Below are 27,985 nucleotides of genomic sequence, written 5' to 3' on the forward strand. Positions count from 1 at the left end.
ATAAATTTAGTCAGATATATATACTGGTTATTGATTGGGAATGTAGAAGAGAAAACTCAGTTATATGTTGATTTTGCTTTTGAAGCAAAACAAGAGAGTATGTGGTTTTTATGTTAGTTTAGTGCAGAATAGAAGATACCTCCTCTTTCTTTGTAGGTTTGTTTTAAAATCCAAATCATAGTTTTCTATGACATCAAGCAAATGATGATTTTTTAAAATCTTTTTTTTTTCTTTAATAATGTGTGTGATTATAATAATCTGATTCTTTAGTACAGATTTTGTTTATGTATGTAGTATGTACTGTTTAGGCTCTGTTAACGTATATTATGTTATGGGCTTTAGGCCCAACTAGGTTACTTGTATAGCACACTTGTACACTTTACTTGTACTGCACACATATGCCTCCTATATAAAGGCACTGATGTATATTCTTTGATTTGAGAAATACAATTCAATTACATTCAGTATTTCTAACATGGTATCAGAGCCTATATTATGACCAGACATTGTGGAACCATTTGCTGTGCGAATATTAAGAGGGTGTGGTGCAGGTTTAAGTTCAGAAAATAAAGACGAATGAGGTGTCATGTGATTGCAACAAGCAGAATCCATAAACCAAGAGGTAGGAGACATACCAGATAAAGCTGAGAGAGAAGAGGAATAAGATGCATTACCAACCATACGAATGACATTGGCGCTGATGTTTTTAAGGTCATCTGTGGACATGGTGAAAGTGCGTCCTGAAGACTTAGACTGTGCAGAGATGGGAGCCATTGGTTGGACACTCTCAGTGTTAGCAACAGTAGCAGTGGATATAGATACAGCTGATTTGTTGCGATGATAGCAAGTCTCAATATTGTGGCCAAAACGTTTGCAAAAACTGCAAAAACGTTTGCTGGATTGTTGGCAACGATTATTGCAACCAGAAGAAGACTTGTCCTTATTTCTCATTTAGAAGCAAAATATGCAAAAATGGAGCGCAAAAATGAAATCTACGCGAAAAACTGGGTAAGGAGGATCCGGACTGCAAAAAGTCAACTCTGGTCAAAAGTCAACGGTCAACCTGGTCAAAGTCAACGGATGACGTCAGTAGTTTGATAGGTGAATACGTCAGCAGATGACGTGGCGCTGACGTAAGCAGGTGACGTCAGCTAGGGCTGACGTAAGCAGGTAGATGATGACGTCAGCGAACAAGTCTGGCGCGTGGGCGCGTGTCGGCGCGTGACAGATACAAGAGGCGCGTGTCAGCGCGTGACGCGTTTTGGCGGCGCGTGGTGGCGCGTGCAAATGACGCCGATTATTCTGGTGGCGCGTGGGGGTGCGTGGAGGGTCCGATGGAGACGAAATTTCACAGAAAGGCAGATCGGAGAGAGTATTTTCCAATGATGCTATCTGTGGTCTGATCGGAGAAGCGGAAGCGGTGGTGGCGGCAAGGCAGTGGTCTTTGATGTACTTGAGTCGCGGTGAAGGCAGCGGTGCTGTTCACAAAAACGGCTGCAGAGGACACCCAAGAAGACAAGACTGCTTAAGAGCGGCACACCAAAGGATTAGAGCAGTGGCTCTGATACCATGTTAAATATTAGCATTTATACATCATGTTGAATATGCTAGTATAGATGCGGAAGCGAAAGTATAAAGTATAAAACACAATAACACACGAGGGTTACGTGGTTCAGCCTAACGGCCTACATCCACGGAGGAAACCTTGAAAACCCTGAAGGGCTACATCAATAATATATTATAGTGTAGTACAAATCCTGTGTTACAATGAATCATAACATGTGTATATATAGTAGACTAAACCCTAAACTAATAGACTTCTAATACAAGTAGGAGACTTGACTTGCACACAAAGTAGAATTAGACTTGGGTCTATGCTAATGGGCTAATATATCTCTAACATGGTATCAGAGCCTATATTATGACCAGACATTGTGGAACCATTTGCTGTGCGAATATTAAGAGGGTGTGGTGCAGGTTTAAGTTCAGAAAATAAAGACGAATGAGGTGTCATGTGATTGCAACAAGCAGAATCCATAAGCCAAGAGGTAAGAGACATACCAGATAAAGCTGAGAGAGAAGAGGAATAAGATGCATTATCTAAAAACCATACTTGGGACTTGGTGACACTCCCCCCCGGGAAATCTGTGGTTGGTTGTAAGTGGATCTACAAGATTAAGACTCGCTCTGATGGGTCCATTGAGCGCTACAAAGCTCGTCTTGTTGCAAAAGGTTTTATACAGGAGTATGGGATTGATTATGAAGAGACCTTTGCTCCGATTGCTCGTATCTCATCTGTCCGTGCCCTCTTAGCTGTTGCTGCTGCCAGTAAATGGGATCTTTTTCAGATGGATGTCAAAAATGCATTCCTTAATGGGGATTTAAGTGAAGAAGTTTATATGCAACCTCCTCCTGGTCTCTCTGTTGACTCAAACAAGGTTTGTTACCTTCGTCGTGCACTTTATGGCCTTAAACAAGCTCCACGGGCTTGGTTCGCCAAATTCAGCTCTACCATTTCTCGCTTGGGTTACATGGCCAGTCATTATGATTCTGCCTTATTTCTTTGTCGCACTGACAAAGGCACTATTTTACTTCTCCTGTACGTGGATGATATGATCATCACTGGTGATGACCTCAGTGGCATTCAAGAACTCAAGGATTTTCTTAGTCAGCAATTTGAGATGAAAGATCTTGGACATCTCAGTTACTTCTTGGGTCTTGAAATCACTCATTCTACAGATGGACTTTATATTACTCAAATCAAGTATGCTTCTGAACTCTTGTCTCGAGCTGGACTCACTGATAGCAAGATTGTTGACACTCCAGTTGAGCTTAATGCGCATCTGACTCCCTCAGGGGGGAAACCATTGTCAAATCCTTCTCTTTACAGACGATTGGTTGGCAGCTTAGTTTCTCTCACAGTTACTCGTCCAGACATCTCCTATGCTGTTCATCAGGTGAGCCAGTATCTGTCTGCTCCACGATCAACTCACTATGCTGCTGTTCTGCGCATTCTTCGGTACCTGAAGGGCACTCTCTTTCATGGCCTTTTCTACTCAGCTCAGTCTCCTCTTGTACTCCGTGCATTCTCTGATGCTGATTGGGCAGGAGATCCCACTGATCGCAGGTCCACTACAGGTTATTGCTTTCTCCTTGGTTCTTCTTTGATTTCTTGGCGAAGTAAGAAACAAATTTTTGTGGCCCGCTCCAGTACTGAAGCAGAATATCGTGCCCTTGCTGATACCACATCTGAGCTCCTTTGGTTACGATGGCTTCTTAAGGATTTAGGTGTGTCCACATCCTCTGCTACTCCCCTTTATTGTGACAACCGGAGTGCCATTTATATTGCTCACAATGATGTCTTCCATGAACGGACTAAACACATCGAGATTGATTGTCATTTTATCCGTTATCATCTTGTCCATGGTGCTCTCCAGCTTTTCTCCATCTCCTCCAAAGATCAACTTGCAGATATCTTCACCAAGTCACTTCCTAAGGGACGCACTCGTGATTTAGTTGACAACCTCAAGTTGGTCTCACATCCACCTTGAGTTTGAGGGGGGCTGTTAACGTATATTATGTTATGGGCTTTAGGCCCAACTAGGTTACTTGTATAGCACACTTGTACTTGTACTACACTTTACTTGTACTGCACACATATGCTTCCTATATAAAGGTACTGATGTATATTCTTTGATTTGAGAAATACAATTCAATTACATTCAGTATTTCTAACAGGCTCAAAAGCCGTGGACAGAATCACGGCGGCCACTAGCACTGGCACATAGATTGGGACCAGGTTGGCGCTGATTGACATGCCACCAGGGGAACCCGGCAAGGCTGGTGGGAGGAAAGCATGAGGATAAGCCTGAAGAGTCCATGGATCACACCTCTTTTATTTCTGAGTGCTCAGATTACATAATTTGAGGCTTTGTTCTAGTTAAGCTGTTATGTAGTTCCATGAGTAGTTTTTTTGTTTGAACCCCACTACATTTTGCTGGCTGAGTTGTGAAAGAGGCAGGCTTTTTGGTGAGCTTCAAAAATCTTTTGTATTGAAATACAGGCTTCTTAGATGAGTGATGGGTTTATCATTCATCCATCTACTGGTGTGATACTGACTTGCAGAAACGCCATCCATAATTTTTTCCCTTTTGAATGGTTAATTAAGGCATCACATTTTTAGTCAAAATTTTTATTTAAACAATAGACGACATCTAATAAGACATTTCCTGAAATTGTATCTAAACTATTCTTGAATGCATGAAGAATCATCATCAAAAGTCAAAACATGTTTTCAAGAACAACTTTTCTGAAAATAAATCCTGTAAGGAATGGTTTCATGAAAATTGTTTTCTATATTTCATGATGTTATTTACAAACTACATGCAACATTAAAAATTTGTAAGCTTTTGTTCTTTCGTAAACACTTGAATAACAGGTTCAATGGACTTGAAAGACATGTCATAAATTCAGAGATTCTGAGTTTCGTCCCATACGTTATCAAATTATGGGATTTTCAGGATATCTCATAAATAGAGATCATATAATAGTCTAGTTGCACAACAACTAAAAACAAAGAAGATATATATATACACATCCTAATGAGCGACCTGTCGTTTACTCAAAATTTCAAGATCCTGACCTATGACTGAGACAGTTATGACTGAGAGTTGATATCAAGCAATATATCTGCACAAGCTCTGTTCCAGAAACTATCCACTTTACATTTCCAACGCCTTCTCTCTCTTTCCTGATATCTCTTCCATTTTCAAACTTTGCAAATCGATGGCTTCTCTGATATCTCTTCAGGGCTCTGGAAACTCCATTATCGCTTCCCACTTGAGACCTCGAAGAGCACCACAACCATTGGCTCAGCTCTCTCTCAACCCCACACCATCCAAACCTCTCTGCACCTACGCACTACCCAATGCCAACAACTCAAAGGCCTATCGCCGCAACAGTGGTGGCGTCTCTCACCGCCAAAGCACCAACACTCAGTACAAATCCCCCCCTGAACCTTCTTTACAGTCACAGAGTAACAGGAAGAAGAGCCACTCGAATGAGCAAAAAATGAACGGTGATAAGCTTAACAATGAAAATGTGAGTAACCCACTACGCGGTGACCCACCAAATGTTGATTTGATGGGTTTGTGTGAGGAGGGAAAGGTTGAACAAGTTGTGGAGTATATGGGTCAAGGTGTTTGTGCTGATTATGGTGTTTTCTGTGCGTTGTTGGATTCATGTGGGGATTCGAAGTCGCTTCAAGTTGGGAGGAGGGTGAATGAGTTCTTGAAAAGGTCTCCGTTTCGTGGTGATGTCGAATTGAATAACAAATTGATTGGGATGTATGGGAGATGTGGGAGTATGAGAGATGCACGCCGAGTGTTTGATAGAATGCGCGAGCGGAATATGTGTTCATGGCATTTGATGATTAATGGATATGCAGTGAATGGGCAGGGTAATTATGGATTGTTGTTGTTTGAGGAGATGAGAAAGGCGGGGTTGCAGCCCAATGGCAAGACCTTTGTGTTCTTACTGGCGGCTTGTGCTAGTGTAGAAGTTGTGGAAGAAGGGTTGATGTACTTTAATTTGATGAAGAATGAGTATGGAATTGTTCCAGGGATTGAACATTATTTAGGGGTTATTGATGTTTTTGGGACTTCTGGTCATTTGAATGAAGCAGAAGAGTTCATTGGGAAGATGCCATTTGAACCTACAGCTGAAGTTTGGGAGGCTCTTAGGAATTATGCAAGAATTCATGGAGATATAGAACTTGAAGACCACGTGGATGAGTTGTTGGTTAGTCTTGATCCTTCTAAGGCCATTGCTGATAAGATCCAAATCCCCCCTAGGAAGAAGCATTCTGCAACTAATATGCTTGAGGAGAAGAATAGGGTGAGTGAGCATCGGAGTACTGGCTCTTACAAAGGAGAGGGATATGAGAAATTGAAAGGTCTGAATGGGCAGATGAGGGAAGCAGGTTATGTGCCAGATACAAGATATGTACTTCATGACATTGATGAGGAGGCAAAAGAGCAGGCCTTGCAATATCATAGTGAGCGTTTGGCAATTGCTTATGGTCTGATTAGTACACCGCCACGGACAACTCTTAGGATCATTAAGAACCTAAGGATCTGTGGTGACTGCCACAATGCTATAAAAATTATGTCAAGAATTGTTGGGAGGGAGTTGATTGTTAGGGATAACAAGCGGTTCCATCATTTCAAGGATGGCAAGTGCTCTTGTGGGGATTACTGGTAAAGTTATTAACACCTTGATGTCAGCGCTCATCTCATGGGTTGGCTACCAGGTTTTCCTTCAACACACAATTGAAGTTCCTTGTAAAGCTCATTGCTGCAGCGAGAAAATTGGAGAAAATTTTGATAGGAGACTTGCTTGTAAATGTAATGCATTTTTTTTCGTTGTACATTATGTTTGTATTGAGATTCAATTACCTTGTAACTAGAACCAAGTTCGAATTGACCAATCTGTCACATGTTAACTTTGCAGTAGCATGTCTTTGCATGCCATATATTAACGTTTATGAATCCTGTTTTCCTTTGTTCTGCTCCACCCTATTTATCCACCTGATATTTTAGGATGGCAGATAATTGAGATGGTGCTATCAGACTTTTTAATAAGATTCAGACTGGGCATTCACCATCATCTGGTCCAATGTTGGCTCTTTATGATTGTTCAGTAATCCATATTTCATCAGTGGGACGGTACCATTCATACTGGCAGTAATTACAGTTGATCAATTAGAGTTATATGTGTACTGAAATCATAATGTTCCCTATGGAGTTCCAAGGGTACTGAAATCAGAAGGTATGTTCTTTGCTGTCCCTTCAAATGAACATAAACAATTAAACATCATCCTCCTAGATTTCAATTACCCCTTCAAATGATTGCCTCCAGTATCTGTCAATTTTCCAGCACCAAGGATACAACAGTTGATTTTTATTGCTAAAAGATAGCGGTTAATACATTTTTGCTAAAAGATAGCGGTTAATACATTTGGCCAAAAAAAATAAATAGATAAAAGTCATAAAGGCAATTGAATCCGTTGGTTTCAATAGACTAATGACTGAAAAAGAAACATTACGGAATAGAAATAAACTTCTCAAGAGAATTATCATTATTCATTTATAGCACTACATCAGAGTTGATTTTTTTTATTGATCTTCTAATATGTACACCGTATAGTGATTCTGTTATTAAAAAATACATCATGCTTTATGGAAACAGTGCATGAGGTAATCTGAATTCTAATCATGTTAGCTACCTTAAGGATCATACCCTCATATAATCTGTGAAAATAGACCTGAGGTAATCTGAATTCTAATCATGTTAGCTACCTTAAGGATCATACCCTCATATAATCTGTGAAAATAGACCTTGAAGGAGGTCTATTTTGAGGGATTAATCCACATTATATGATATTATACATCTTCAAAGAATGGAATGTATGGATGAAAAATGACCTACGAAGCTCCTGATAACCTCTGTGAGAAAGACTGGTCTCAAGTTTAAAATGGCTAAGAATGTTATCACGAGTGAAGTGATGATGATCGGCTAGTTCTTTTATTGGAAACCACTTCAATTACATCATCTCGTGATGGAACTCTCAGGTATGCTTTCATAAGATCATAAACAGTAAATCCAATTGCCACAGATGGTACAACCTGAAGAGAATACCAAAACTTAAGTATCCTGAGAGACATGATATGATAGAGAAGACACAATGACAAGGTTTCCCACCTTCAAGTAGTTGATGCTCAGCCCTGAAAATAAATGCTTCCATCCTTGTTTTTGAGCAATCATAACAAGGGTTTCTATTGTTCCTTTCATCTCAGCACTCTTTGATGCCGAGAGCCGTTGAACCTGTTATAATGATTGTTCAATAGTTAGTATTTATGTCCCACTTTCAGATATAATTCAAAAGAGCATTGAAGTGATTAACCTGCATTTGTCTCCTGACAACATCAAGGGGGTATGTGAAGGTCTGACCCAATAAACCTGCAACAGATCCACATACAAGCTTCACCATAATATTTTTCTTTTGCTCCACAGGGACATGGCGTTTCATCTCCTCATAGAAGTAAAATTTCAAACCAGCATATGGAAAGATTCCATAAAGTGATGGAGCTGACAATGCAGTTCACATGTTAAATGTAAAAACCTCCTAAGGATGTTAATTAAGCTGAGAAATGGAAAATGACATTATAACTTAATTCAAGCTGTTTAGAAATGCATACCCACACCACGATATAGACCTCTGATCCCAGCCTCTTTATATGTCTTTGAGAAACAATCAAGAATTCCTTTATAAACTAGTTCATTTTTAATTGACATTTGAGCATTCAACTTCGATGAACCAACAACCTACATCATCAAATACAACATGGTTGACTTCTTTTCACAATGAGTGTAAAGAGCAACTATTCCTTATATAATCCAGTTGTCCTTCTGACCAAAGTACACATGAGAGGAGCCAAACACAGTGGTTGTCTGTTGCAGCAATTTTAAGTCCCAGAACTTGTGCTAAAGGATTTTGGCACCTCTCCAGTGACCTCCAAGTCATTTAAGGTCAATTGAGTCAATTTCCAAGAGTGCACATGTGCATGCATGCATGAGAGAGAGAGAGAGAGAGAGAGAGAGTTTAGTTTTTATTTTTAATTATATTACTTACCTGATAAGCCAATTTAGTCCGAACTAAATCAAGGGGATAGGTAAAAAGCACAGCAGTTCCTCCAGCAAATGATCCTGCCACGAGATCAAGCACAGGGCCTCTCCCTATGTCAGGAAAAGTGACTATTATCCATCTGCGGTATTGCTCATAAGTCATGTAATGCAGCGCCGCATAGGGAACAATTCGAGCAACACTAGCCCCATTCCCTCTGTAGATAAATAGCACAAAAGAATTTGTTCAAAACAAAGCAATTCAGAAAACACCCTCCACAACAAAATGACAATGACTCAGAGATCCACCTGTAGAAACCCCTAACCCCTTCCGTCTTTGCAATCTTTTTAAAGGAACCAAAAAGCCCTATGCTTTGGAATTCTTCCCTTCTGGTCTGAAAAAGGGTCAATGAATAAGTTCTTTTTCACTTTCAAGGATTATCTATCTATCACCGGATCCAACATTCCCCAAAAGGAAGAATCAATGAAATAATCCTGATATCTATCAGAAGATGGGTGAAGTAGGTAGAGGGAGAGAGAGAGAGAGAGAGAGAGAGACAGATGCCCGATTAAGCTTTGAAACTAGTAAAGCACATTTTACTTATATGGTTTGAATTACAGTCTCCAGGACTTCTTTGAGCAGCTCATGCATAGACAATCCTTTAAAAGTAAATTTTGCATATCAGCCTCTATTTTATTACAAAGAAAGTACATAATCCCCCCACCCCCTTGACCCCTTCCCACACCACACCCCACCCCCCCCCCCCCCCCCCCAAACAAAAATCCAGCCAGGCTGTAAAGTTGGATTGTTTTGTTTTTGCATTTTTCTCTGCTTGATTCTAGTTAATGCTCACAATGTAGTTGCCCCCTTGTAATCGTTTCAATAAAATATATATATATATATATATATATTTGAAAAGAGAATCAGATTATTCCAAAAAAAAAAAAAATTACTACCTCAATTACACACCATCAGTTAATTTCAACAAACCCCCTACATAATCCATCTTCTTAACTTATTGAATCCCCCGGTTTCCATTAGCTCAATTCAACTCCAGTCAAACCTACTCATATTCATAGTCAAACATGAGTCAGAAATTCAGACAAAAACCCATCAAAGAAAACCAAATATATATAAAGAAAAACAAGAAAACCAAATTCCCAATAAGCAAAATAAACATTATTAACAGCCCATACACAACACAAGATAACAAAGAATCATAATGAAACCCATTGCCAAAGAGAAGAAAAAAAAAGTTGAAGTCAATTAAGTACAAACCTGAAACAAAATCTTGACACGCTCGAGAGGTGCAACCACACTCTTGGCAATTCCACCAGCAACCCCACCAGCAACTAGCTCCTTTGCAAACACAGGCATGGCCTCTATAACCCCATCAAAGAACATACCCATCTCTCTTTCTTCTCTCTTCTTCTCCATTCACCAATTATTGTTTATGGCAGACATAGAGAGAGAGAGAGAGAGTTTAGAACAGTGGCAGTAAACAGAGGATCGGAAAAGAAGGATTGATGAAACGTATCTGTAAGATAAGGCGTGTGAAAAGTTGTGGTTTTTATATGTTTTGGACATCTGACAAAGTTTTTAGTTTTAAGTTCAGTTTTTCAGAGCAGCACACCACGGCTTCCTACATTATTTTATTTTGCGTCAAAATATGACAACTCTTTTTATTTTACTTTTTTAGACAACTCATTGGTTGTTAAGGTTTTTTTGTTCCTATTCTAATTTTTGCCTACAATTATAGTGGCCTCCTTGATTGGAATCAGTGAAGGATCTAACAATCTCAGCCGTCCATCTTTTTCTCTTTCAACAATAAAAAAAAAAAAAAAATCCTCTTTTTTTTTTTCCTTAAAATTTCAACTTATATATTTTACAATATTTTTGCCACAATTCTAACCTGATATATAAATCCACATTTTTTTTTTACTGCTTTTGCTTTGTTACATCATAGTTGATCTAGTAATAGTTTATTATCATCCAACAAGCTTCACCCCAAAATTTCTTATTTGACAGAAATAATTTACTAATTGAATTATTAAAAAGAAAATTGGGACCCTTGAACATTTTGTGCTGATTGGGTTCCTCCAATAAAGCATGTGTTGTCGCAAAATTCCTTTCGTATAAGTAACAAGTGCCATGTAGTTGTAGCAATCACAAAAGAATTTTTTGGCTCAAACAAAAAGTCAAGAATCTTGAGGTCGGTCGGCATTATCCAATTCTCAATAGGCAAAAAGAACGTAAAGTTCCGTAATTAGCTTTCTATCATGAAAAAAAGTTCCGTAGTTAGGTTTTATCCAATTCGGATTCCTTTGTTCTCAAAAAAAAATTCGGATTCCTTTGGTATCTCATATTTTTATTAATTTATTTATTAAATGTGAGACAAAAATAAAAATTGATTACTTTTAACCAAACACGCAAGTATTTCAATCTTTCTTCCCTACTTATTGTAAACAAAAATAATAAATAAATACATGATCTCCTTTAAGATGAAAATGAATCATTTCATCCTAAAAATTTTACTTTTTAAAAAATTTAGAAATGTAGATGATATTTAACCTTTAAAATTTTAATGTCCATGTAAAGTAAAATCTTCACACTAAAAAGACTTTAATATCCAATGGAGATGATAAGAGCATTCGCAGCTTGTGCAAAATTTTTTGTCTATTTTAATATAAGAACCTACTTTTTCTACTTTATATATTCTATTTCCAAAATACCACACATCAAATTATCTATTTTACATTACATTTCATTAAAATATCAATTTTTCTTGATTTTTTTTTAATTGTTTCTCTTTCTTCACACACAACTACCATCTACTCTCTTCCTTCATTTTCAATATACATAAAAAAATAATAAAAAATTAAATAAAAATAAATAGTATTAGTGTAAATTTACACGATTACTATAACAAACTTATAAATTTACACAATTATTCACGGTGATATTTGTCGTTTTTAGGCAAAATTGTGTAAATTCTAAACATTTTTCTATTATACACGAACTAATGTAAATGCTTGACAATGACATTAAAAAATTAATAGTGCATTTGTATTAGATTTTTTTCCATTAACCCATTAGTTTATTAAAAAAACCTCAAAAAAAAAAAAAAAAAAAATCCCCTAACAACTGTATTCTTGCCAACTTTCAACAAATAATCAAATAAGTTTTTCAACAAATCAAAACTTACAGAAGCCAGGACTTTCCAAAAATTCTGCCAAAAAGGCTAAGGTAGGACTTGTCAACCTACTCCACTGGTTCGTTAGCATTATCAGATTCTCCAGAAGAATGTGGTACCAAACACCAAAGAATCAAATCTCTTTAACAAGAGATTTCCGTAACAATTGCAAAACTTTTATTTTTTTTTTTACTAACAAAGGAAATAAGTACCACTCTTTTCTTCTACAGCTATTTCAACTCTTCTTTGACACAAGTTAAGGTGAAAAGAGTGGCCTCTAGAGCTTTGTTTTGCTTTAGCATATATTTTCTGTAAACATCTTATGAATTGTGTAACAATAGGCTGTTATAAAGACAATCCTGAAGTCTTAACAAGTTCAATAAATGACATTATAACTTCTTTCTGTGATTTAATCATCGAACAATGGAGTTAAACAGGATAAACGGTCTCCTACTACTAAATGGCCTTTGACTGCCATTGACAAAATTCAGAAGTCCAATTGATAGTGATGAATATAGAGAGTTTGAGGGAATGCGTCCTGCGTGAACTAGCAATCGAATCAGTTAGACTGACTGGTGTTACTACTACTGATTTTATCTTGAATGGGAATTGTATCAATAAGGTGTAGTAGGATTCTCTCCAGCTCCTCTCCAGTGCTCCATTCATGGACTTTTGCCTTGATTAGCTTTGGTTTGCCATGAATGTGCTTCCACAGAGGATAGTTCTTCCTTGGCATCACAAAATCATTTTCCCCAAGCTTCAAAGTTGGGCAGTAATCACCATTTCCATCTCCAAGGTAGATGATTCTCTTCTTCCCACTATCAGAAACAGAAGCTTGGATTTGGTCAATCACCAGACCCTATAGTAGTGTAGGCCACAATCAAAAACAGTATGAATGAAATAAAGATACTATGATCATAAAATAAAGCCCCTACTCCCAACCCCCCAGCACCAAAAGAAAAGGAAATAAGAATCTAGGTGGCCACAATGAGGACTAAAAGTAGAACTTAGCCTAAATGTAACATCATATGACATTATTTTTCAACTGTGGATAGTAAACTACTTGCCAGAGAGACGATAGAAATGATGTCAACCCACTGCAGGCCTATTTCTTTTAGGAATGGACTTGATACAAATAGATGATATTCAGTCAGAATGTATGAATTTTTGGGTATTCAAATGCCACTGAAAACAAAATTTAATGGCCACAATTCCATTGGCCTCCTATGCATCCTAATCTTTTACCAAGAAAACTTTTGAAAAGTAAATATAACACAAGCTACTATAATGAATTGTACCCATAACCTCACCTTTATGCCATTTGGTCCACAATTACTACACCAAAAAGAATTAATTCAAGTTAAAAAGAGAAATAGCAAGGAAAAAGGGGTTCATTCCTCGGAGGCGTATGCAGGTTTGATTAAAATAAATCCCTCTATGTGGAAAGAACCATGATTGAAAGTATTTGTTAACTAGATCAGCCATATTGGACTCTCCATGTCAACGAGAGCCCTTTCTCCATAGTTTCTCAGCAGTACAGACACAAACTCACCCTTGTTATGTTTTATCAAACAAGCTTCAATTACAACAGCCAACAAATCACATAGTCAATAAACTTGGCAACACAGTGACAGAATGTAATTCTCCATTTTCAATCAAGTATCTAAAATAAAACACTTCTTCTAGCTATAACCAACATTGTTATAATACCTTGCACATATTTGGGGGGCACAATTTGCAACCATGAGGAGTTGAATTTAAATCATGAAAAGGTAAGATTCTAAGCCGTCCCTCCTCATTAACAAAACTCGGATTGGTATCTATCCGAGAAAAGCAACCCCACACACCATGATGTTCCAAGATTGTCTCAATGTAAAACAAATTGGCATCGCTAATTATCCTCAACTCACATCTGAAACAAATACATTATTTGCCACCCACAACCATTTTATCAATCAGCAACAAATAGCAATTCACTAATAACAACAAATAAGCTACAAGCTGGTCAAGAAAACTTTACCCAAGAGCATGAGCTGCTTTAATAGCAGCAATTATATGCTGATCCAATGGAGTTCCTTTCAGGCACTCTGCCATGTCCTCGACGGTTTTGCCTTGTGAATGAAGCTCCTCCAACATCCTATCCTACAAATAATTAACCAAAAACAACAAAATAAATCAATGAGTTAATGATAATTAAACAAACCCACTTCTTTTTACTGCTAATAAATTCATTGAATTATTAAAAAAAAAAAAATTATCTGTTTAAGATATTAAAGCTCAATACCTAGTCAAGGTCCAAGTCCAATCCTTCTGGTGTAGCAAAAAAAAAATCCTAATCCAACTTGGGTTCAAGCAAAGAAATCCTTATACTTGTATTGCAAGTCGTGTAAACCTATTAGTTTAGGGTTTAGCCTCCTATAAATACCTTGATATGGGTTTATTGTAAGACACAATGCTTAATAGTTGAAGTATAGCCATCAAGGGTTTTCTGCTATGGACGTAGGCTGTTAGGTTGAACCATATAAATTCTCTTTTTTTCTCTTTCTTATGCTTTAGCTCGCTACATTATTTTATTTCCTTCTTTCTACTTTCACATGATATCATAGTTATGTTGTATTTTCTATCTTTTCTAACACAATATCAAAGCCAAAATTTGATCATCTACCCTAATTCAAACCCAATTTTTTTGCAAGCAATACCATCATCCTCTAACCTAAGTGTTGCTGCATTAATGCCTCCAAAGTTCTTGGCATCAAGCAGCTTGTTCATACATCTTACAATGAACAACTTTCTTCTTGACATGTCCAAGCAATGCATTGCTGTGTGGTTCTTTTTTGCAAGTTCTTTGGTGGCACATGATTTGTGGTGGAAGAGCTAAATAGCCTATGTTAGCATTAAAAATAGCTTCAACTGGGAAGTTAAGGACATTATAATCAAGGCCGAAATTCAAATGAAGAGGCAGAGGATCTTGCTTTTGGATACATGGAAATCACCTATTGAATTGATACGCCTAGGAGGTCATTATGATTTCCTTGTAAAGTGTGATCTGAAGGAACTTGGAGCTCACACACTGGTCTGCACTGCATTGTACAATGATGGTGACGGTGAATGTAAATATCTACCACAGTTTTTCAAGTTAATTGTCGCCAATCCACTTTCAGTTTGACAAAAGTTCATGTGGTTAGTAAAACTATATATGTGGATGCTTGCATTTAAAATCACACAAAATCAAACCTTTTTAAAAGCCAAGTTGACTTTGAGCCCACGCAACATTGGAGCGAAACAATATTAAAAGCCAATGAGCACACCCATTTATCTTCAAGTATAACAATCTCTTCTTCCATGCAACGCAATTGTATCTATACTTCTTCAGCCTTCCTTCCCAGCAGTGTCTCCTCCAATGGTAATCCTATAGTTGTTTAAGCACTACTCTTGGATCTTTGCCTTCTGAGCATCTTTTCAAGTATTTAAGAACTCTAGTACAATAGTACAACACTCTATTAGTTCACATCTTTAAACCATTATATCAAGGTTCTCTCTTTCACCATTGCTACAACACTACTGGCCACTCTGCAGATCATCCTAATTTCTTACCTACCGTGGACATTCAAACAATCTTTTGAAATATGATATTCTCTCACAAGGCAATCTTGGTAGTTTCAACTATATTAAATGTGCACGTGCATCTTTCTTTTGCACCTGGTTGTCAGCATTGCTTCTGATCAAGCATCCGCAATATCTTGGCTAAGTATCACAAGCCACACTGATTGGTAGCCTCTTTTATCAGCTTTTGCTCTGATCATGTGTCTTTATCATCTTTAGGCCACATTACTCAGACCACACCTCTGATCAGTATCTTTACTGGCTACTTTCTATCATGCGTCTCTATCATCTTTAGGCCACGTTACTCAGACCACACCTCTGATCAGTATCTTTACTGGCTACTTTCTATCATGCGTCTCTATCATCTTCAGGCAATCATGCCTCTGATCATTAGCCTCCACATGTATCACATGCATTGTACTCATCATTCAAGCCTTAATCATGGCGTGCATCTGGCCTTCCTAGCTTGTTATCAACACTTCATTTGGTCTACCTCAAATTTGGTCATGAATTTCATCAAGGTCTTAGTTTTTCTTTTTTCTTTTTTCAAATTCAAGTTGTCTTCAAGTCTCCAACTCGAGTTTGAGGGAATGTTAAAGATATCAAAGCCCAATTCCTAGTTAACACCTAAGTCCAATTCAACCTGGTGTGCAACCAAAGAAATCCTAGTCTAACTTGGTGTGCAAGTAAAGAAATCTTAATTCTACTTGTATTGCCAATCATGTAAACCTATTAGCCTAGAGTTTTTTTATAAACCTATTCGCCTAGAGTTTAGTCACCTATAAATACCCTTTGTGGATTCATTGTAATACACAACACTAATTAGTTAGAACACTCACATCAGCCAATGTATAAAAGCATCATGGGTAAATTTTGCACATACAACTCCAAAATATACCCACATCCGTTCATATAAACTTGTGTAAATATGGATTGTTACTACAGTAACAGCATAAATATACACAGATACTATTCACATCCAAATCTATTTTTAATAATACTCATATTGAGAGTAATAAAAAATTGATAAAGAAATACTATTTTAATGAAATGTAATGTAAAATAGATAATCTGATGTTGTTGTTTTTGAAAATTAGTTGTGTAAAATATAAGAAGTAAGTTTTAGAGAAATTTTCGAAAAAGCTAATTCAAATGTTCCCATCTTCTGTAAATAAATTCTCTGGTATGAATTCATTGTAATACACAATCCTTAATAACAAATATGCAGCCATTAAGAACCTAAGCCTAACAACATAATTTTCACACTGTATCATGGCTATGTTCTACCCATGTACGTCTATGATTAATGGAACAAACCCACTTCTTTTTTTTCTTTTTTCATTTCATAGGCTATGAAATTCATTCATGCATCTCAAAAAACAAAACAAAAATTAACAAAACCCAGATGGGTTTATGATAAATGGAACGAAGAAACTTGAAAAAGAATGAAAAGAGTGAAAAGTAGAGAAACCATGAGAGAGTTCCAAGGCAAGTTGGAGCGAAGCTTATTGAAGAGGCCAGTGAGACCCATCTCCGTGATCACCCGATTGTCACTGTCACCGTCGATGATCGTACGGTCAAAGTCAAACACCACAACTGTATCTCCCGCCATCCCGAGCGCCGGAGTTGGATTTTCCCGCTACCAGGTAAAAAGAGCGGGTTTTAGCTTATCTTCACTGTTTGACTTTTTGCTATGAGATTTGGTAGGTTTTTTTTTTTTTTTTTTTTTTTTTTTTTTTTTGTAAATTTGGTAGTTGGATGTGTTGGTTTGATAACAGTGTGTTGTAAGTTATACGAGCCGTTGGATTTGATTGATGGTTTTTTTTTTTGTTCATTAAGCTAATTTTGCAAAAATATTAGTCATGTCACTAAAATTGAAACATAGTAATATTAGAGACAAATTACAATTTATCCACCTGTATTTTTATTTATTTATAGAATCCATCAGTAGTTTGACCACTTTTTTTTGGGTAGTTTGATCAAAATTTAAATATGTAATTTTACTCCACATTTATATCTCTCATTTCTAAAAACACAAAAAACATAAAAATACAAGATCAAATAGGGTAAAAAAAACAATCCAATGAAACACTTGCATCATGAGATTCAAAATCCACATGTGGACAACTTAAATTTCAATCAAATCTTAGATGGGTAAAATGTCAAATTTCAAACCATAGATAGATAACTTAAATTTCGGCTAAACCACATATGGATAAGTTATAATTTACCATAATATTAGTTATGTGGCCACTTTTCACCTTTAAAACTTGAGTCTTTTGAAGAAAATTATGAGATGATATATATATATATATATTTTAATTTCTAATGGAACTCAAGTTTTAGAAACTTGAATTCTTCACATTGGAACTCAAGTTCCAAAAGTGATTACATAACTAATATGTTTCAATTTTGGCCACGTAATTAATATGTTTGCAAAATTAGCTTAACAAACAAAAAACAAAACAAAACCCAAAGAACAATGTCAAACAGCTTGACAGGAATGCCTTTCTTTTTAGTCCTTTCTAAAATTTACTAGGTAAGAGTGCATTTAGTATTGTGTTTACAACATAGATATCTAAGATCCAAATCCTCTATTCCCAAATATTGAATTATAAAATAAATCAAAATTCCAGTGTTTTAATTATTATTATTCGGTCCCAAAAAAAAAATGCAATTATTTTTTATATTTTCTAATGTTTGATAAGATAAGTTGAACATCCCAAAATAATTAGTCCAGTGTGCATACTCACATAAATAATTTTGTTAATGCTAAATTAGATATAGCCAAGAAAAGAAAACAAGTCTATTTTCTAAAAGAATGTTTTTAGATTAAAAAAAAAAAAAAAAAAAAAAAAAAAAAAAAAAAAACAAAAAAACAAACAAACATTTTCTATTAAACTCAAAAACAATGTCCAACTTAAACTCACCTTTAACTAATCGTTAACTTGTGCATTGTTTAATGTAATAAGAATTTTCTCTCTATATTATTATTTTTGTTTAAATATGAAATTTGATAATTATGATTTTTATTAAAAGTAATTTATTACGAATAAGTTTGTATATAGAACTAAATATTCTACTATTAGTCATTTATTAAGATTGTGTTGGTATATGGATTGCTTTTTCTTTATGATAAATTTGATAGATACAATAAGGGAGAGGATTTGAATCATGATTATTTTCATTAGAAACATTAGGGATTTAGGATATGTCAGTTGAGTTACAAAGCTTCTAACGTGTGTGTGTGTATATATATACATATATATATATATTAATTAATGAGAATAGTGATGTTATGTGGTTTCAAAAACTTGTGTGGAAGATAAGAACCAAGTGAACCATGAACCATGTTTTTATTTTTAATAATTATTTAGATTTAGATTGAGCCATTGTTATTATTATTTTTTAGCCTTTTTTACTTGCAATAAGTGGGAGATAGAAGATGAAAACTGGAGAATACAAACAAAGCTCTTAACTTATTATTATTGTTGTTACTACTTGAAAGGGAAGGCAGTCAATTGCATGGAACATAAATTTTGTACATGTAATAGACTCGTTTGGGAACTGAAGGTTATTATTTCGTTGCAAGAGCATTAACATACACGTTTTCTTCGTGATAGACTTGAGACCTTAAATAAAAATCGGGGAGTTCCTCTCTGTTATTGATTGCTCGTCATCAGAAATAATCTCAGTCCATTACAGAATTTACAGACACGGCTCAATGATTTCTTTTTGACTACAAATGAATGAATGCAAGACTCTCCCTATATATATATGTTCTGTAATATTCTTCCTTCTCTATCTACAACCTCTCCAACCAATCTACCCACTATAATTGAATCCAAAAACCAAAAACGAACGAAAAATTTGAACATCTTTCGAATCAGACGACTCATATTATGTCCAACTCTACCTCACTCCTGCTTTAAACCTCGAGGGAAACACGGGTCTTTATTAGTTTTGACTTTCAAACCCATGCTTTCTGGAGAAAGGAGTTCTGGAGAGATGCAAGACGGACTGAGAGGGCTCCTTGGGCTGTCACTGAAGTAGCTTGGCCTATACAAACCGTATCCCATCAAGAAGAATTCCATGGGTATCAACATTGCATGCGGCTGCTCTTCTGTCACCATTGACCCACAAGCCTGGACCTGCATAAACAACACATCCTTTAATATACACAGCCTTTGCAGATTCATGCGCATTTATTCAATTACTTTAGATGTAATGCTAAGCATTGGATTTGGATATTGTGAATAATGTGGAACTCTGGTATCAATGGTAATGATAAAAGAACCGAGGAAGGACAGATCATCGTAATTGGGGCAAGATCGGAGTTCCATTCCACCCCATGGCCATTCTAACCGCATCAATTAGCTGCCCACACTTTGTCACAGGATGCCCGCACTTGCCTTATCAAATCTGTTGCCACCGCCATCCCCTATTACCACCACAGTCGTCTCTACTTCCTCAGTTCATTGTCCCTCACCAAAAATCTGAGTGGATCAAGTTATGGTGATTAAAACTAAATGAGAGACACAAAATTCTGATTTAGAAAATTGCTTGGGTTATCCTCCCAACTAGAGCTGTTCTCTCAAGGAAATTTGAAATTGACAATATGACCTGCCCCCTATCTCACAACACCACTGAATCTGCCATACACTCAATGCCCTCTTACACTCTCAGTTTGGGAAAATTCAGGTTGGCCAACAAATATGAGCAAATAAAAATTCTCTTCCTTAACAGATTGGGTTCTTTTACTTTCTCCAACAGAAAACGAGAAAATCAAACTATCATTAGGCAGTGCCAAATGTACAATACTTATTAGTGCCTTTAGCTAAAAAAGCAAAACAGAGATAAGTATTAGTGCCCCCTCTCGACCCCCACCTCCGGCCTCTGCCCTTGCCTCCATTGAGAGCTGGTGAGACCTTTGCATTGACAGTCTCATCAATGATTCAAGGTCCATATTCAAGTATCCTTAATATCCATAGAATTACATTATGACAATATAACATTACAATGTTTGTTTCACTAATATATTCCCATAACATTTTAAGAATGTGATTGTGTTCTTTACAATGAATTTCCGAAAATGTACCTTTGAAATTATTAAAATTTTTTAAATAAAAAACCACAAAATAATTTTTTATTTTTTACTTTCGTTCACTTTCTCATCAACTAAACAACTCAAATACACCTAAAACAAGACAACTTTCTTCCATTTTCTCACCATCCAAACACTTGGTTTTACCAAAAATAAACAAAATTCTGAACCTTTCGATCACTAAAGCTCCATGAATACACACTACAACTTGAATCCACAAAAGCAAATTCAAATTAGATCCATTGTGTAGCACCAAATTCAAATCACCTACATCAATTCCCAACTAAACTATTCTCGACTCATTGATCTGACTCAACTTAGATCCCAACTCCACATCTCTCCGACCTCAAAAATCTCGCTACCAAGTCAAAGCCTCCGTCGGAGAACCACGAATGGCACCGATCTTGCTCTTTGGTTTGGATTTTCTGGTCTTAAGCTAAGTGGTCGACTTGGTTTGTAGTATGATAGCTTTAGGTTTGAGAACGATCAAACGTCTAGGGTTCCAGTGAGTTCACTCGACTAGATCGGCGAACGAGCCTTGGTTTTCTGGCGGCTAGGGCTCCTACTACGAGAGAGGGGCTAGGATCTGGTCCATTGAGAGAGATAGAAAAAAAATTATATAGTAGGACAATTTTGTAAATAAAATTTATTAGTGTCAATTGAACAAATTATATATTCCTCACTAATTTGTAATATAAGATTACCCTATTTAATAGGTAATGAGATTTGGGTAATGTGAAGAATTTTATAATCTTAGATTACTGTAATCTTGTAAATAATAAAATGAACAAAACACTGAAATGTTTACATTAGTGATGTAATATTGATGTGATTCACATTACGGTAAGTCAGACCCTTACAATATTCTCTCTATTGCTCCTCCACCTGCACAACATGACATAAAATAATTGATATTTCTCTAAATAATTAAAAATCCTAAACTAAAAGAAAGCACAGTTGAGAGAAATTTTAAATAAATGAACCATCCAGTTTTAATATTTAGTGTAAATGTCATAAAATTAACTGTCATTTGAAAAACTTGAGAAAACAAAAGCATAGCAGTAAATTTACTATTGCATCAAAAAATTTTGTACATTTAATTAATGTGGGGAACAGATAATTAGGAAGTATTGTTAAAATAGTATTAATTGGGTCTATGACCCAATCCGAGGATGTGAGACCATCCGAAGAGGCCCAAATAAGGTCATAAGGGGAATGAAATGGAGGGAGGAGTAGAGACAATGTGAGATAGGGCCTAATAACCGTCCGAGGATAAAAACCTTTTCGGCAACATGTGTCCGAGGTGAATCTGAGTGCTTTATCATCGCAGACTTACTTCGGGGTTACATCATAACTAAGGGTAGGACATTGGACCAGGGATAAGAATAAAAAGGTAGACAAATATCTTCAAAGGTTGCTACCTTCGCATTAATTACCTCTCAACCAACTCTCTGGCTGCATTAATGTGGAAGTAATGTCTAAACAGTGATCAAGCAGCTTTACAGCTACTGGATGATGGTTCTAGGAAGTGTTGGATGGGACAGGGAGGAATCCCTCGAATCTAACCTACACGTGTGTGGTAAGGATGACACCAGGACTGCAGTATATAACGTAGAAAAATGCACTGAAAGAGGAGAGAGGAAACTCTTGTACAATTTTATTTTGAAGAAAACCATATGAAACAAACTACTTAAGATATGGCGAAGATAGATTTCTGATGATATACTTGTGTAAAATCATCTTGAAACGTTAAATCTAATAATTTTTCTTTTAGGATAGATCTAGTTCTTCTGCCCACGCTCTACAAATTTATTGTTTGGGCCGTTAGCGTTTGAACCCAATCCGGTTTTGGGGCCAATACAATTTCAGTCCTTGCAATTAACATTCAAAAAAAAAAAGTGAAAATTTTTTAAAATCAAGATCCAAGTTAATTTTATTTATTTCTTAAAGATTTACAGAAAATAGCCCTAAGATATTCTCCTTAGATATTTAATGCCAAATTTGGGAATGAGAAGTCGATTTTAGAGACCCACTAATTTGTATTGTAGCTTAAGCTTTCAACTTAGAAACTACTTGGAAGGGATCCTACCGATAGCCTTGGACAATTATACACAACTAGCCAATATCCCAAGGTGCATTTTGAAATATTTTATCAAAAAAATATCTTATAACCTTTTGGGTTCATCAATATTATTATTGTTAGTCATGATTAATTTACAAACTTTTAATCATAAAACTAAATTCAAACCAAACCCTAGTCCTAGTCATATTATTGATTCCAAGCCCTGAAATCCTTTTTCATGAATAGTACTAATAGAAGGGTAAGGAGACAAATATATTTGAAATGTTTAATTAATCATAGATATCAACATAAAATAAAATATAAAAACGTACTCCTATTTTAACATCAATTTTTAATCAAATCCTATTAAAGCTCAATATTAAAATTAAAGATTCTAGTGAGTCGTAGTTAGTCAAATCCATCAAATTTAGATTTGGCAACATTCTATGTTATTTTTTGTAAGTATCTCAAACTAATGTCAACATAACCATTTGCAATATGCAGTCATTTAAAAGTCACAGACAACAATGGTTAAAAAGTAATTCCAAGAACATATATTTTTGGATGCCCCCTTAAAGCTTTCAATTCTAAAATTCTTCATCATACATAGAAAACTTCATAAATTTACATAGCAAACTGCCACATATAAGCATTTCCATGCCTTAGAACTATAAATTATTATTAAATATAAAAGCAAAGTTCCTTCTAGTGGGAAAACATAAATGGAATTTACATTCTTTAATGTTTTATTGTGTCATTGTCTGAATAATCCACTTCCTACAGAAGATTGCATAAAGTTCATCTCCTGCACATGTAAACTCAGACCTTTTAATTCACCTTCTTGCACAAAGTACATTAAGCAGCACATAAACTAACACGAGGTCTACTGCATTGATGCTTAACTACATCCAAATAACACTCAAAATTGATCAAGAATAAAAACATTAATATCCAAATGTTTTATGGAATCACTAATTAACAACAAAGAATGAACATTGATTGAGAGCTAGTTAAAATCAAAAGAAAAAGAAGACTAAATTAAAATGTGCACGATAGTGTTATGTTGATATCTAGCAAGAATATATAGTTAAACCAAAAATTCCCTATAGGGCCTTTGAGCAGCGTAGTGACAGTAGGTGGCTAATGCATAGCAGCAGTTGAAATGAGTTTTTAACCCAGGATAGTCATTATTCAGCCCCGTATGGTTTCATTACATGAATGGAAGTTGGAAAGTAAGAAAAAGCACCATATCAATATGGTAGAGCTTCATACTCTCTCACGTGAGGTCTTTGCTTATATATATTGATTTGGTTGTCTTTCATTGAGACTTCACAAAATGATCAGTGTTTCTAAAGAGAGATACCATGATAGCGGGATGAACACAGAGCTCGCCTATGGGAATATATCTTTTCTTTAAAAATGTGATTGCAACGAATCAATTATTTGTATGAACTGAAATTTCATTTTACAATATAAATCTATAGGGATTAAATGAAAGTACAAATATTGCCCATTATTTGTATGAACTGAAATTTCATTTTACAATATAAATCTATAGGGATTAAATGAAAGTACAAATATTGCCTTCATTCATGGGAAAAAACACCATATATTTATATATGCCAATGAAGTGAATTAACTAATAATATAAGTTAACTAGCACATATGTTATATAAAAATCATTAAAATATTGATTAACATCATCGCATGACATTTGCACAAAATATTAATAATCTTAAACATATACTTACAATGAAACAACATCCTTGAGCTTGTACCACATCTGATCCAGAAATTGGAAGTACATCATTCTCCATTGCTTTTTGTATAGTAAAGGACCACATACAACCCAAAACCCAACCACAAAACCGAGTAACGGGCTCACATAGAACCAATCTACTACAAGTCCACCCCTATCTTTAACCCCTATGTATCCATTGTTGGGTTGAACACCACTTATAGTACAATTATTAGTAAGTGGTGGTCCACAAAGTTTGTTTCCAATAAAACTGGATGCATTGAAGGTTTGTAGTTGAGTGCTTAAAGGAATTTTCCCTATCAAATTGTTGTTTGACAAGTTCAAATGATTTAAAAATGTCAAACTTGATATGCTTGAGGGAATTTGACCAGAAAGTTGGTTTGTGGAGAAATCGATTGATTCCAATGATCCCATATTACCTATACTCTCTGGAATTCTTCCAATTAAGAGATTATTTGATAGATTCAGTGATTGTAATCCTTGGAGATTGGTCACTTCTTTGGGGATCTCTCCTGATAAACAATTACTAGAAATATCTATACTTTTGACTTGCTGGAGAATGGTGCTATACTCAAAAAGTCTTCCCTTTATCACAAGCAATGCACTTTCACGAGGGAGAATGTCATCATAAGAAGATGTGAAGCGAAAACTCATGTCATGATTTGAACTATTTTTTGTGGCCATAGCACTGAAATTTTTAACACATGTAGGCATGCTTCCAGATAGCTTATTATGTGACAGGTCCAAAATCTGGAGTGAAGTTAGAGCACAAAGTTCTTCTGGTATGTGACCATGGAAATTATTTGAGCGAAGGTTGAGAATCATCAAGCTTGAACATTTATGTCCTATCCATGAAGGTATGCTTCCAAAAAACTCATTTTCAGCAACATCAATATACTCCAACTTTTCACAATTTTTCAAAGATGATTGTAATTTTCCTGAGAGTTTGTTGTTGTGTAGGCGCAAAGACTTTAGAAGAGCCAAGGATCCAATGGATGCTGGAATGCTACTAGTAAAATTGTTGTTCCCCAAATTTAAGAACTCTAACTTCTTCCACTTCGTCCAACAATCAGGTATTTTTCCTGATAAGTGATTTTTTTCAAGATTGAGAAATCCTAATTGTTTGGACTCATTCACCTTGAAACACAAAAGGTGTGAAATAGATCCAGAAAATGAATTGTTAGAAAGATCTAGCACAATCACATTAGAGGATACACAAGGTAATGGACCGTTGAAGTGGTTTGAACTGAAATCAATCACTGAAGAAGTAGACAAAATCATGGGACAATTTGGAATCTCTCCATGGAATAGATTGTTTGCAAGATTTAGATATTCAAACTGAGAAGATGAGTCCCAAAATGAAAGAGGAACCACATCTAAAACTCCTGTGTTGGATATGTCCAAATGAAGAAGATATCTTTGTGAACAAAGCCATTGAGGAAATTTTGGCCCTAAATTCCATGATTGCAAGTTTAATTTCTCAAGCTGAAAAGGAGGAATCCAATCATGACTTACTTTTAAAGTCAGTCGGTTTCCAAATGCAAAAAGTTCAGTCAATCTTGTCAAATTGGAAAAATGAACTTCGGACACAACACCTTCCAACATATTTGATTCAATAAATAAAGTCTCTAGTTTAGAAAGTTGTCCAAAATTTTGAGGGAGAGATCCTTTGAATTGATTATTTGCAAGATCCAGAACTCTCAAAGATGAAAGATTCCCTAAAGAAACTGGAATTGGACCCGAAACTGAATTATTCCAAATAGAAAGTCTGACAAGATTTTTAAATTGCCCAAAATTTTGGTGGAGAGTTCCATTGAATTGATTATGTGAAAAATCCAAGAATGTCAAAGATGAAAGGTTCCCTGAAGGCACTGGAATTGGACCTGAAATTGAATTCTTCGAAAATGTAACTTTGACTAGATTTTTCAATTGCCAAAAGTTTTGATGGAGAATTCCATTGAATTGATTATTTGAAAGATCTAGGAATTTTAAAGATGAGAGATTTCCTAGAGACATTGGAATTGGTCCTGAAATTGAATTATACACAAAAGTAAGTTTGACTAGATTTTTAAACATCCCAAGTTCACCTGTCAAATGACCAGGAAGTTGAGCATCAGTCAATTCTAAGATCTCTAGTTTCTCGGAAAGACACCCTGATAAACTTTCTAAGATTTCAGATATCTTTTGACTCCATTTGTTGGATGACAATTTGATTTCCCTTAAGTTACAAAGATTACCCAACGATCTTGGTACCTTTCCTCCTAGTTCATTGTATGAAAAATCAATACTAATAGCAGATGTTAGGTTTTCAATGGCACTAGAGATTGTACCTTGCAAATTATTGGAGTGAAGGTCAAGAAACTTAAGATGACTAAAACTATACAACCAAATGGGAATTGGATGGTTGAAATGGTTCCCCGATAGATGGAGGTGTTTAAGAGAGGTCATGTTTTGGAGTTCATCAGGGATTGGACCTTGAAAGCCATTGTCAGATAGATCAAAAGAAACTAGATTTGGAAGACTGAAGATCCATAATGGAATAAAAGTGTTCTCAAAAAAGTTCCCTGAAAGATCAAGGGAGACAAGAAATGAAAAGTTACCATTGGGTGTGGATGGAATGAAACGAAGTTCGCAATCCGACAACCTTAACTCTAACAAGGACATGAGTTTGCTTGTCACTTGTAACCAATCAGAGGCTTTTCTAAGATTTACATGACTCATATCAAGATGCTGTAGTGAAGGAAGACCAGAAAGCCATTGAAGGTTATTGGCATATAAACCATAACCTTGAAGATCGAGATAGCATAAATATGAGAGATTTCCTAGTTGATGAGGTATCACACCCTCAAATCTCGTATTAGAGAGATTAAGATATCTTAAACTCCCCATTGAGCCGAGGAATTTGGGAATTTGAGTACCACTGAAATCATTGTTGCTCAGGTCCAAGTAATTTAAATGCTTCAAATCAAGCAGAGAAGGATTTATCTTACCACCAAACATTGACTGCACGTAAGCTTCATATTGTACTTCGTGTTGGCCCTCATCAGTTAGAAAATCACGCGAAGGAGGAAAGCTTCTGAGATGGAGTTCATGGACATGAGCAGTAACATTGTGGCAGACAACACCCGCCCATTGACAACAATCCCCATCACCAGCCCAGGAGGCGAGCCGGTTTAAGGGATCTTTAAGATGTTGCTTGAACTTGAGAAGGGCATGTCGCTCGCTTTCGATGCAATGAACCTCATAATCTCCGCTGCAGAAGAAGTTGGGATGAATACTTGCAATAATGAGCAAGCCAAGGAAAAGGAGTCTAATGGATCCTAAGGAACCGTCCATGATCAGTTGCTAAACTAAAAGATTATGTAAAATAGCAGCAACCCACGAAAATGATACTAATTGGATGGTGATTTATAGAAGACTGATGAGAGTCTTGTATTGATCAGTTTCTACAACACATTATCTCCGACTCTGCACAGGAGTCAAGCATTGGCTGAAGTATTCTAAGTAGGACCCTCGATTTTGTAAGGGCCTTGTGGCAGAAGTCTTTCTCCATAAAGCACTTCTCAAAAAAGCAACTTCTT

The 27,985-nt window shown here is 35.9% G+C and overlaps 4 protein-coding genes across 9 annotated transcripts; 1 reads left to right on the top strand and 3 right to left on the bottom strand.

Annotated features, from left to right (window-relative positions):
* The first annotated feature begins 4,603 nt into the window (after nucleotides 1-4,603).
* On the top strand, nucleotides 4,604-6,561 carry LOC115976139 (pentatricopeptide repeat-containing protein At2g15690, mitochondrial-like). Its single transcript, XM_031097258.1, has one exon. It carries the CDS (start codon nucleotides 4,786-4,788, stop codon nucleotides 6,259-6,261), a length of 1,476 nt encoding a protein of 491 aa, XP_030953118.1. The 5' UTR covers nucleotides 4,604-4,785; the 3' UTR covers nucleotides 6,262-6,561.
* Nucleotides 6,562-7,111: 550 nt separating this feature from the next.
* On the bottom strand, nucleotides 7,112-10,351 carry LOC115976140 (mitochondrial carrier protein CoAc2). 3 transcript variants are annotated; one of them, XR_004088261.1, is made up of 8 exons: nucleotides 9,962-10,349; nucleotides 8,992-9,077; nucleotides 8,693-8,900; nucleotides 8,259-8,385; nucleotides 7,964-8,148; nucleotides 7,762-7,884; nucleotides 7,398-7,685; nucleotides 7,112-7,324 (listed from the first exon to the last, which is right to left on the bottom strand). XR_004088261.1 is itself a non-coding variant. In XM_031097260.1 (7 exons), the coding sequence occupies exons 1-7, from the start codon at nucleotides 10,118-10,120 to the stop codon at nucleotides 7,551-7,553; spliced, it is 894 nt and encodes a 297-aa protein (XP_030953120.1). In that variant the 5' UTR covers nucleotides 10,121-10,351; the 3' UTR covers nucleotides 7,112-7,550. The 3 variants fall into 3 exon arrangements, 2 of the variants coding, with proteins under 2 accessions (XP_030953120.1, XP_030953119.1); XM_031097260.1 differs by having other exon boundaries at nucleotides 7,112-7,685; nucleotides 7,964-8,019; nucleotides 9,962-10,351; XM_031097259.1 differs by having other exon boundaries at nucleotides 7,112-7,685.
* Nucleotides 10,352-12,132: 1,781 nt separating this feature from the next.
* Nucleotides 12,133-17,197, bottom strand: LOC115976141 (thiamine phosphate phosphatase-like protein). Of its 4 annotated transcripts, XM_031097264.1 has the most exons (5): nucleotides 15,111-16,391; nucleotides 14,870-14,956; nucleotides 13,897-14,018; nucleotides 13,587-13,788; nucleotides 12,133-12,735 (listed from the first exon to the last, which is right to left on the bottom strand). In XM_031097264.1, exons 3-5 carry the CDS (start codon nucleotides 14,010-14,012, stop codon nucleotides 12,436-12,438), a joined length of 618 nt encoding a protein of 205 aa, XP_030953124.1. In that variant the 5' UTR covers nucleotides 14,013-14,018; nucleotides 14,870-14,956; nucleotides 15,111-16,391; the 3' UTR covers nucleotides 12,133-12,435. The 4 variants fall into 4 exon arrangements, with proteins under 4 accessions (XP_030953124.1, XP_030953121.1, XP_030953122.1 ...); XM_031097261.1 differs by lacking the exons at nucleotides 14,870-14,956; nucleotides 15,111-16,391 and adding an exon at nucleotides 16,951-17,197; XM_031097262.1 differs by lacking the exon at nucleotides 14,870-14,956 and having other exon boundaries at nucleotides 15,111-16,394.
* A 6,156-nt stretch (nucleotides 17,198-23,353) lies between these two features.
* LOC115968140 (receptor-like protein EIX2) lies at nucleotides 23,354-27,740 on the bottom strand. The gene is made up of 2 exons (XM_031087424.1): nucleotides 24,397-27,740; nucleotides 23,354-23,450 (listed from the first exon to the last, which is right to left on the bottom strand). The coding sequence occupies exons 1-2, from the start codon at nucleotides 27,738-27,740 to the stop codon at nucleotides 23,444-23,446; spliced, it is 3,351 nt and encodes a 1,116-aa protein (XP_030943284.1). The 3' UTR covers nucleotides 23,354-23,443.
* Nucleotides 27,741-27,985: the final 245 nt, after the last annotated feature.

This window comes from Quercus lobata, chromosome 2 (assembly GCF_001633185.2).
Source record: "Quercus lobata isolate SW786 chromosome 2, ValleyOak3.0 Primary Assembly, whole genome shotgun sequence".
Lineage (NCBI taxonomy): Eukaryota > Viridiplantae > Streptophyta > Magnoliopsida > Fagales > Fagaceae > Quercus > Quercus lobata.

Excerpts from the sequence above, each read along its gene's own strand:
- LOC115976141 (XM_031097261.1), bottom strand. The coding sequence starts at position 17,091 with ATGGCGGGAGATACAGTTGTGGTGTTTGACTTTGACCGTACGATCATC. Across the intron at positions 13,789-13,896 it reads AAAGCAGCTCATGCTCTTGG|ATGTGAGTTGAGGATAATTA; the intron begins GTAAAGTTTTCT and ends TATTTGTTTCAG. Across the intron at positions 12,736-13,586 it reads GCCCCCCAAATATGTGCAAG|GGTCTGGTGATTGACCAAAT; the intron begins GTATTATAACAA and ends ACACTACTATAG.
- LOC115976139 (XM_031097258.1), top strand. The coding sequence starts at position 4,786 with ATGGCTTCTCTGATATCTCTTCAGGGCTCTGGAAACTCCATTATCGCT.
- LOC115968140 (XM_031087424.1), bottom strand. The coding sequence starts at position 27,740 with ATGGACGGTTCCTTAGGATCCATTAGACTCCTTTTCCTTGGCTTGCTC.
- LOC115976140 (XM_031097259.1), bottom strand. The coding sequence starts at position 10,120 with ATGGAGAAGAAGAGAGAAGAAAGAGAGATGGGTATGTTCTTTGATGGG. Across the intron at positions 8,901-8,991 it reads GGGGTTAGGGGTTTCTACAG|AGGGAATGGGGCTAGTGTTG; the intron begins GTGGATCTCTGA and ends ATTTATCTACAG. Across the intron at positions 8,149-8,258 it reads AGGTCTATATCGTGGTGTGG|CTCCATCACTTTATGGAATC; the intron begins GTATGCATTTCT and ends CTGCATTGTCAG.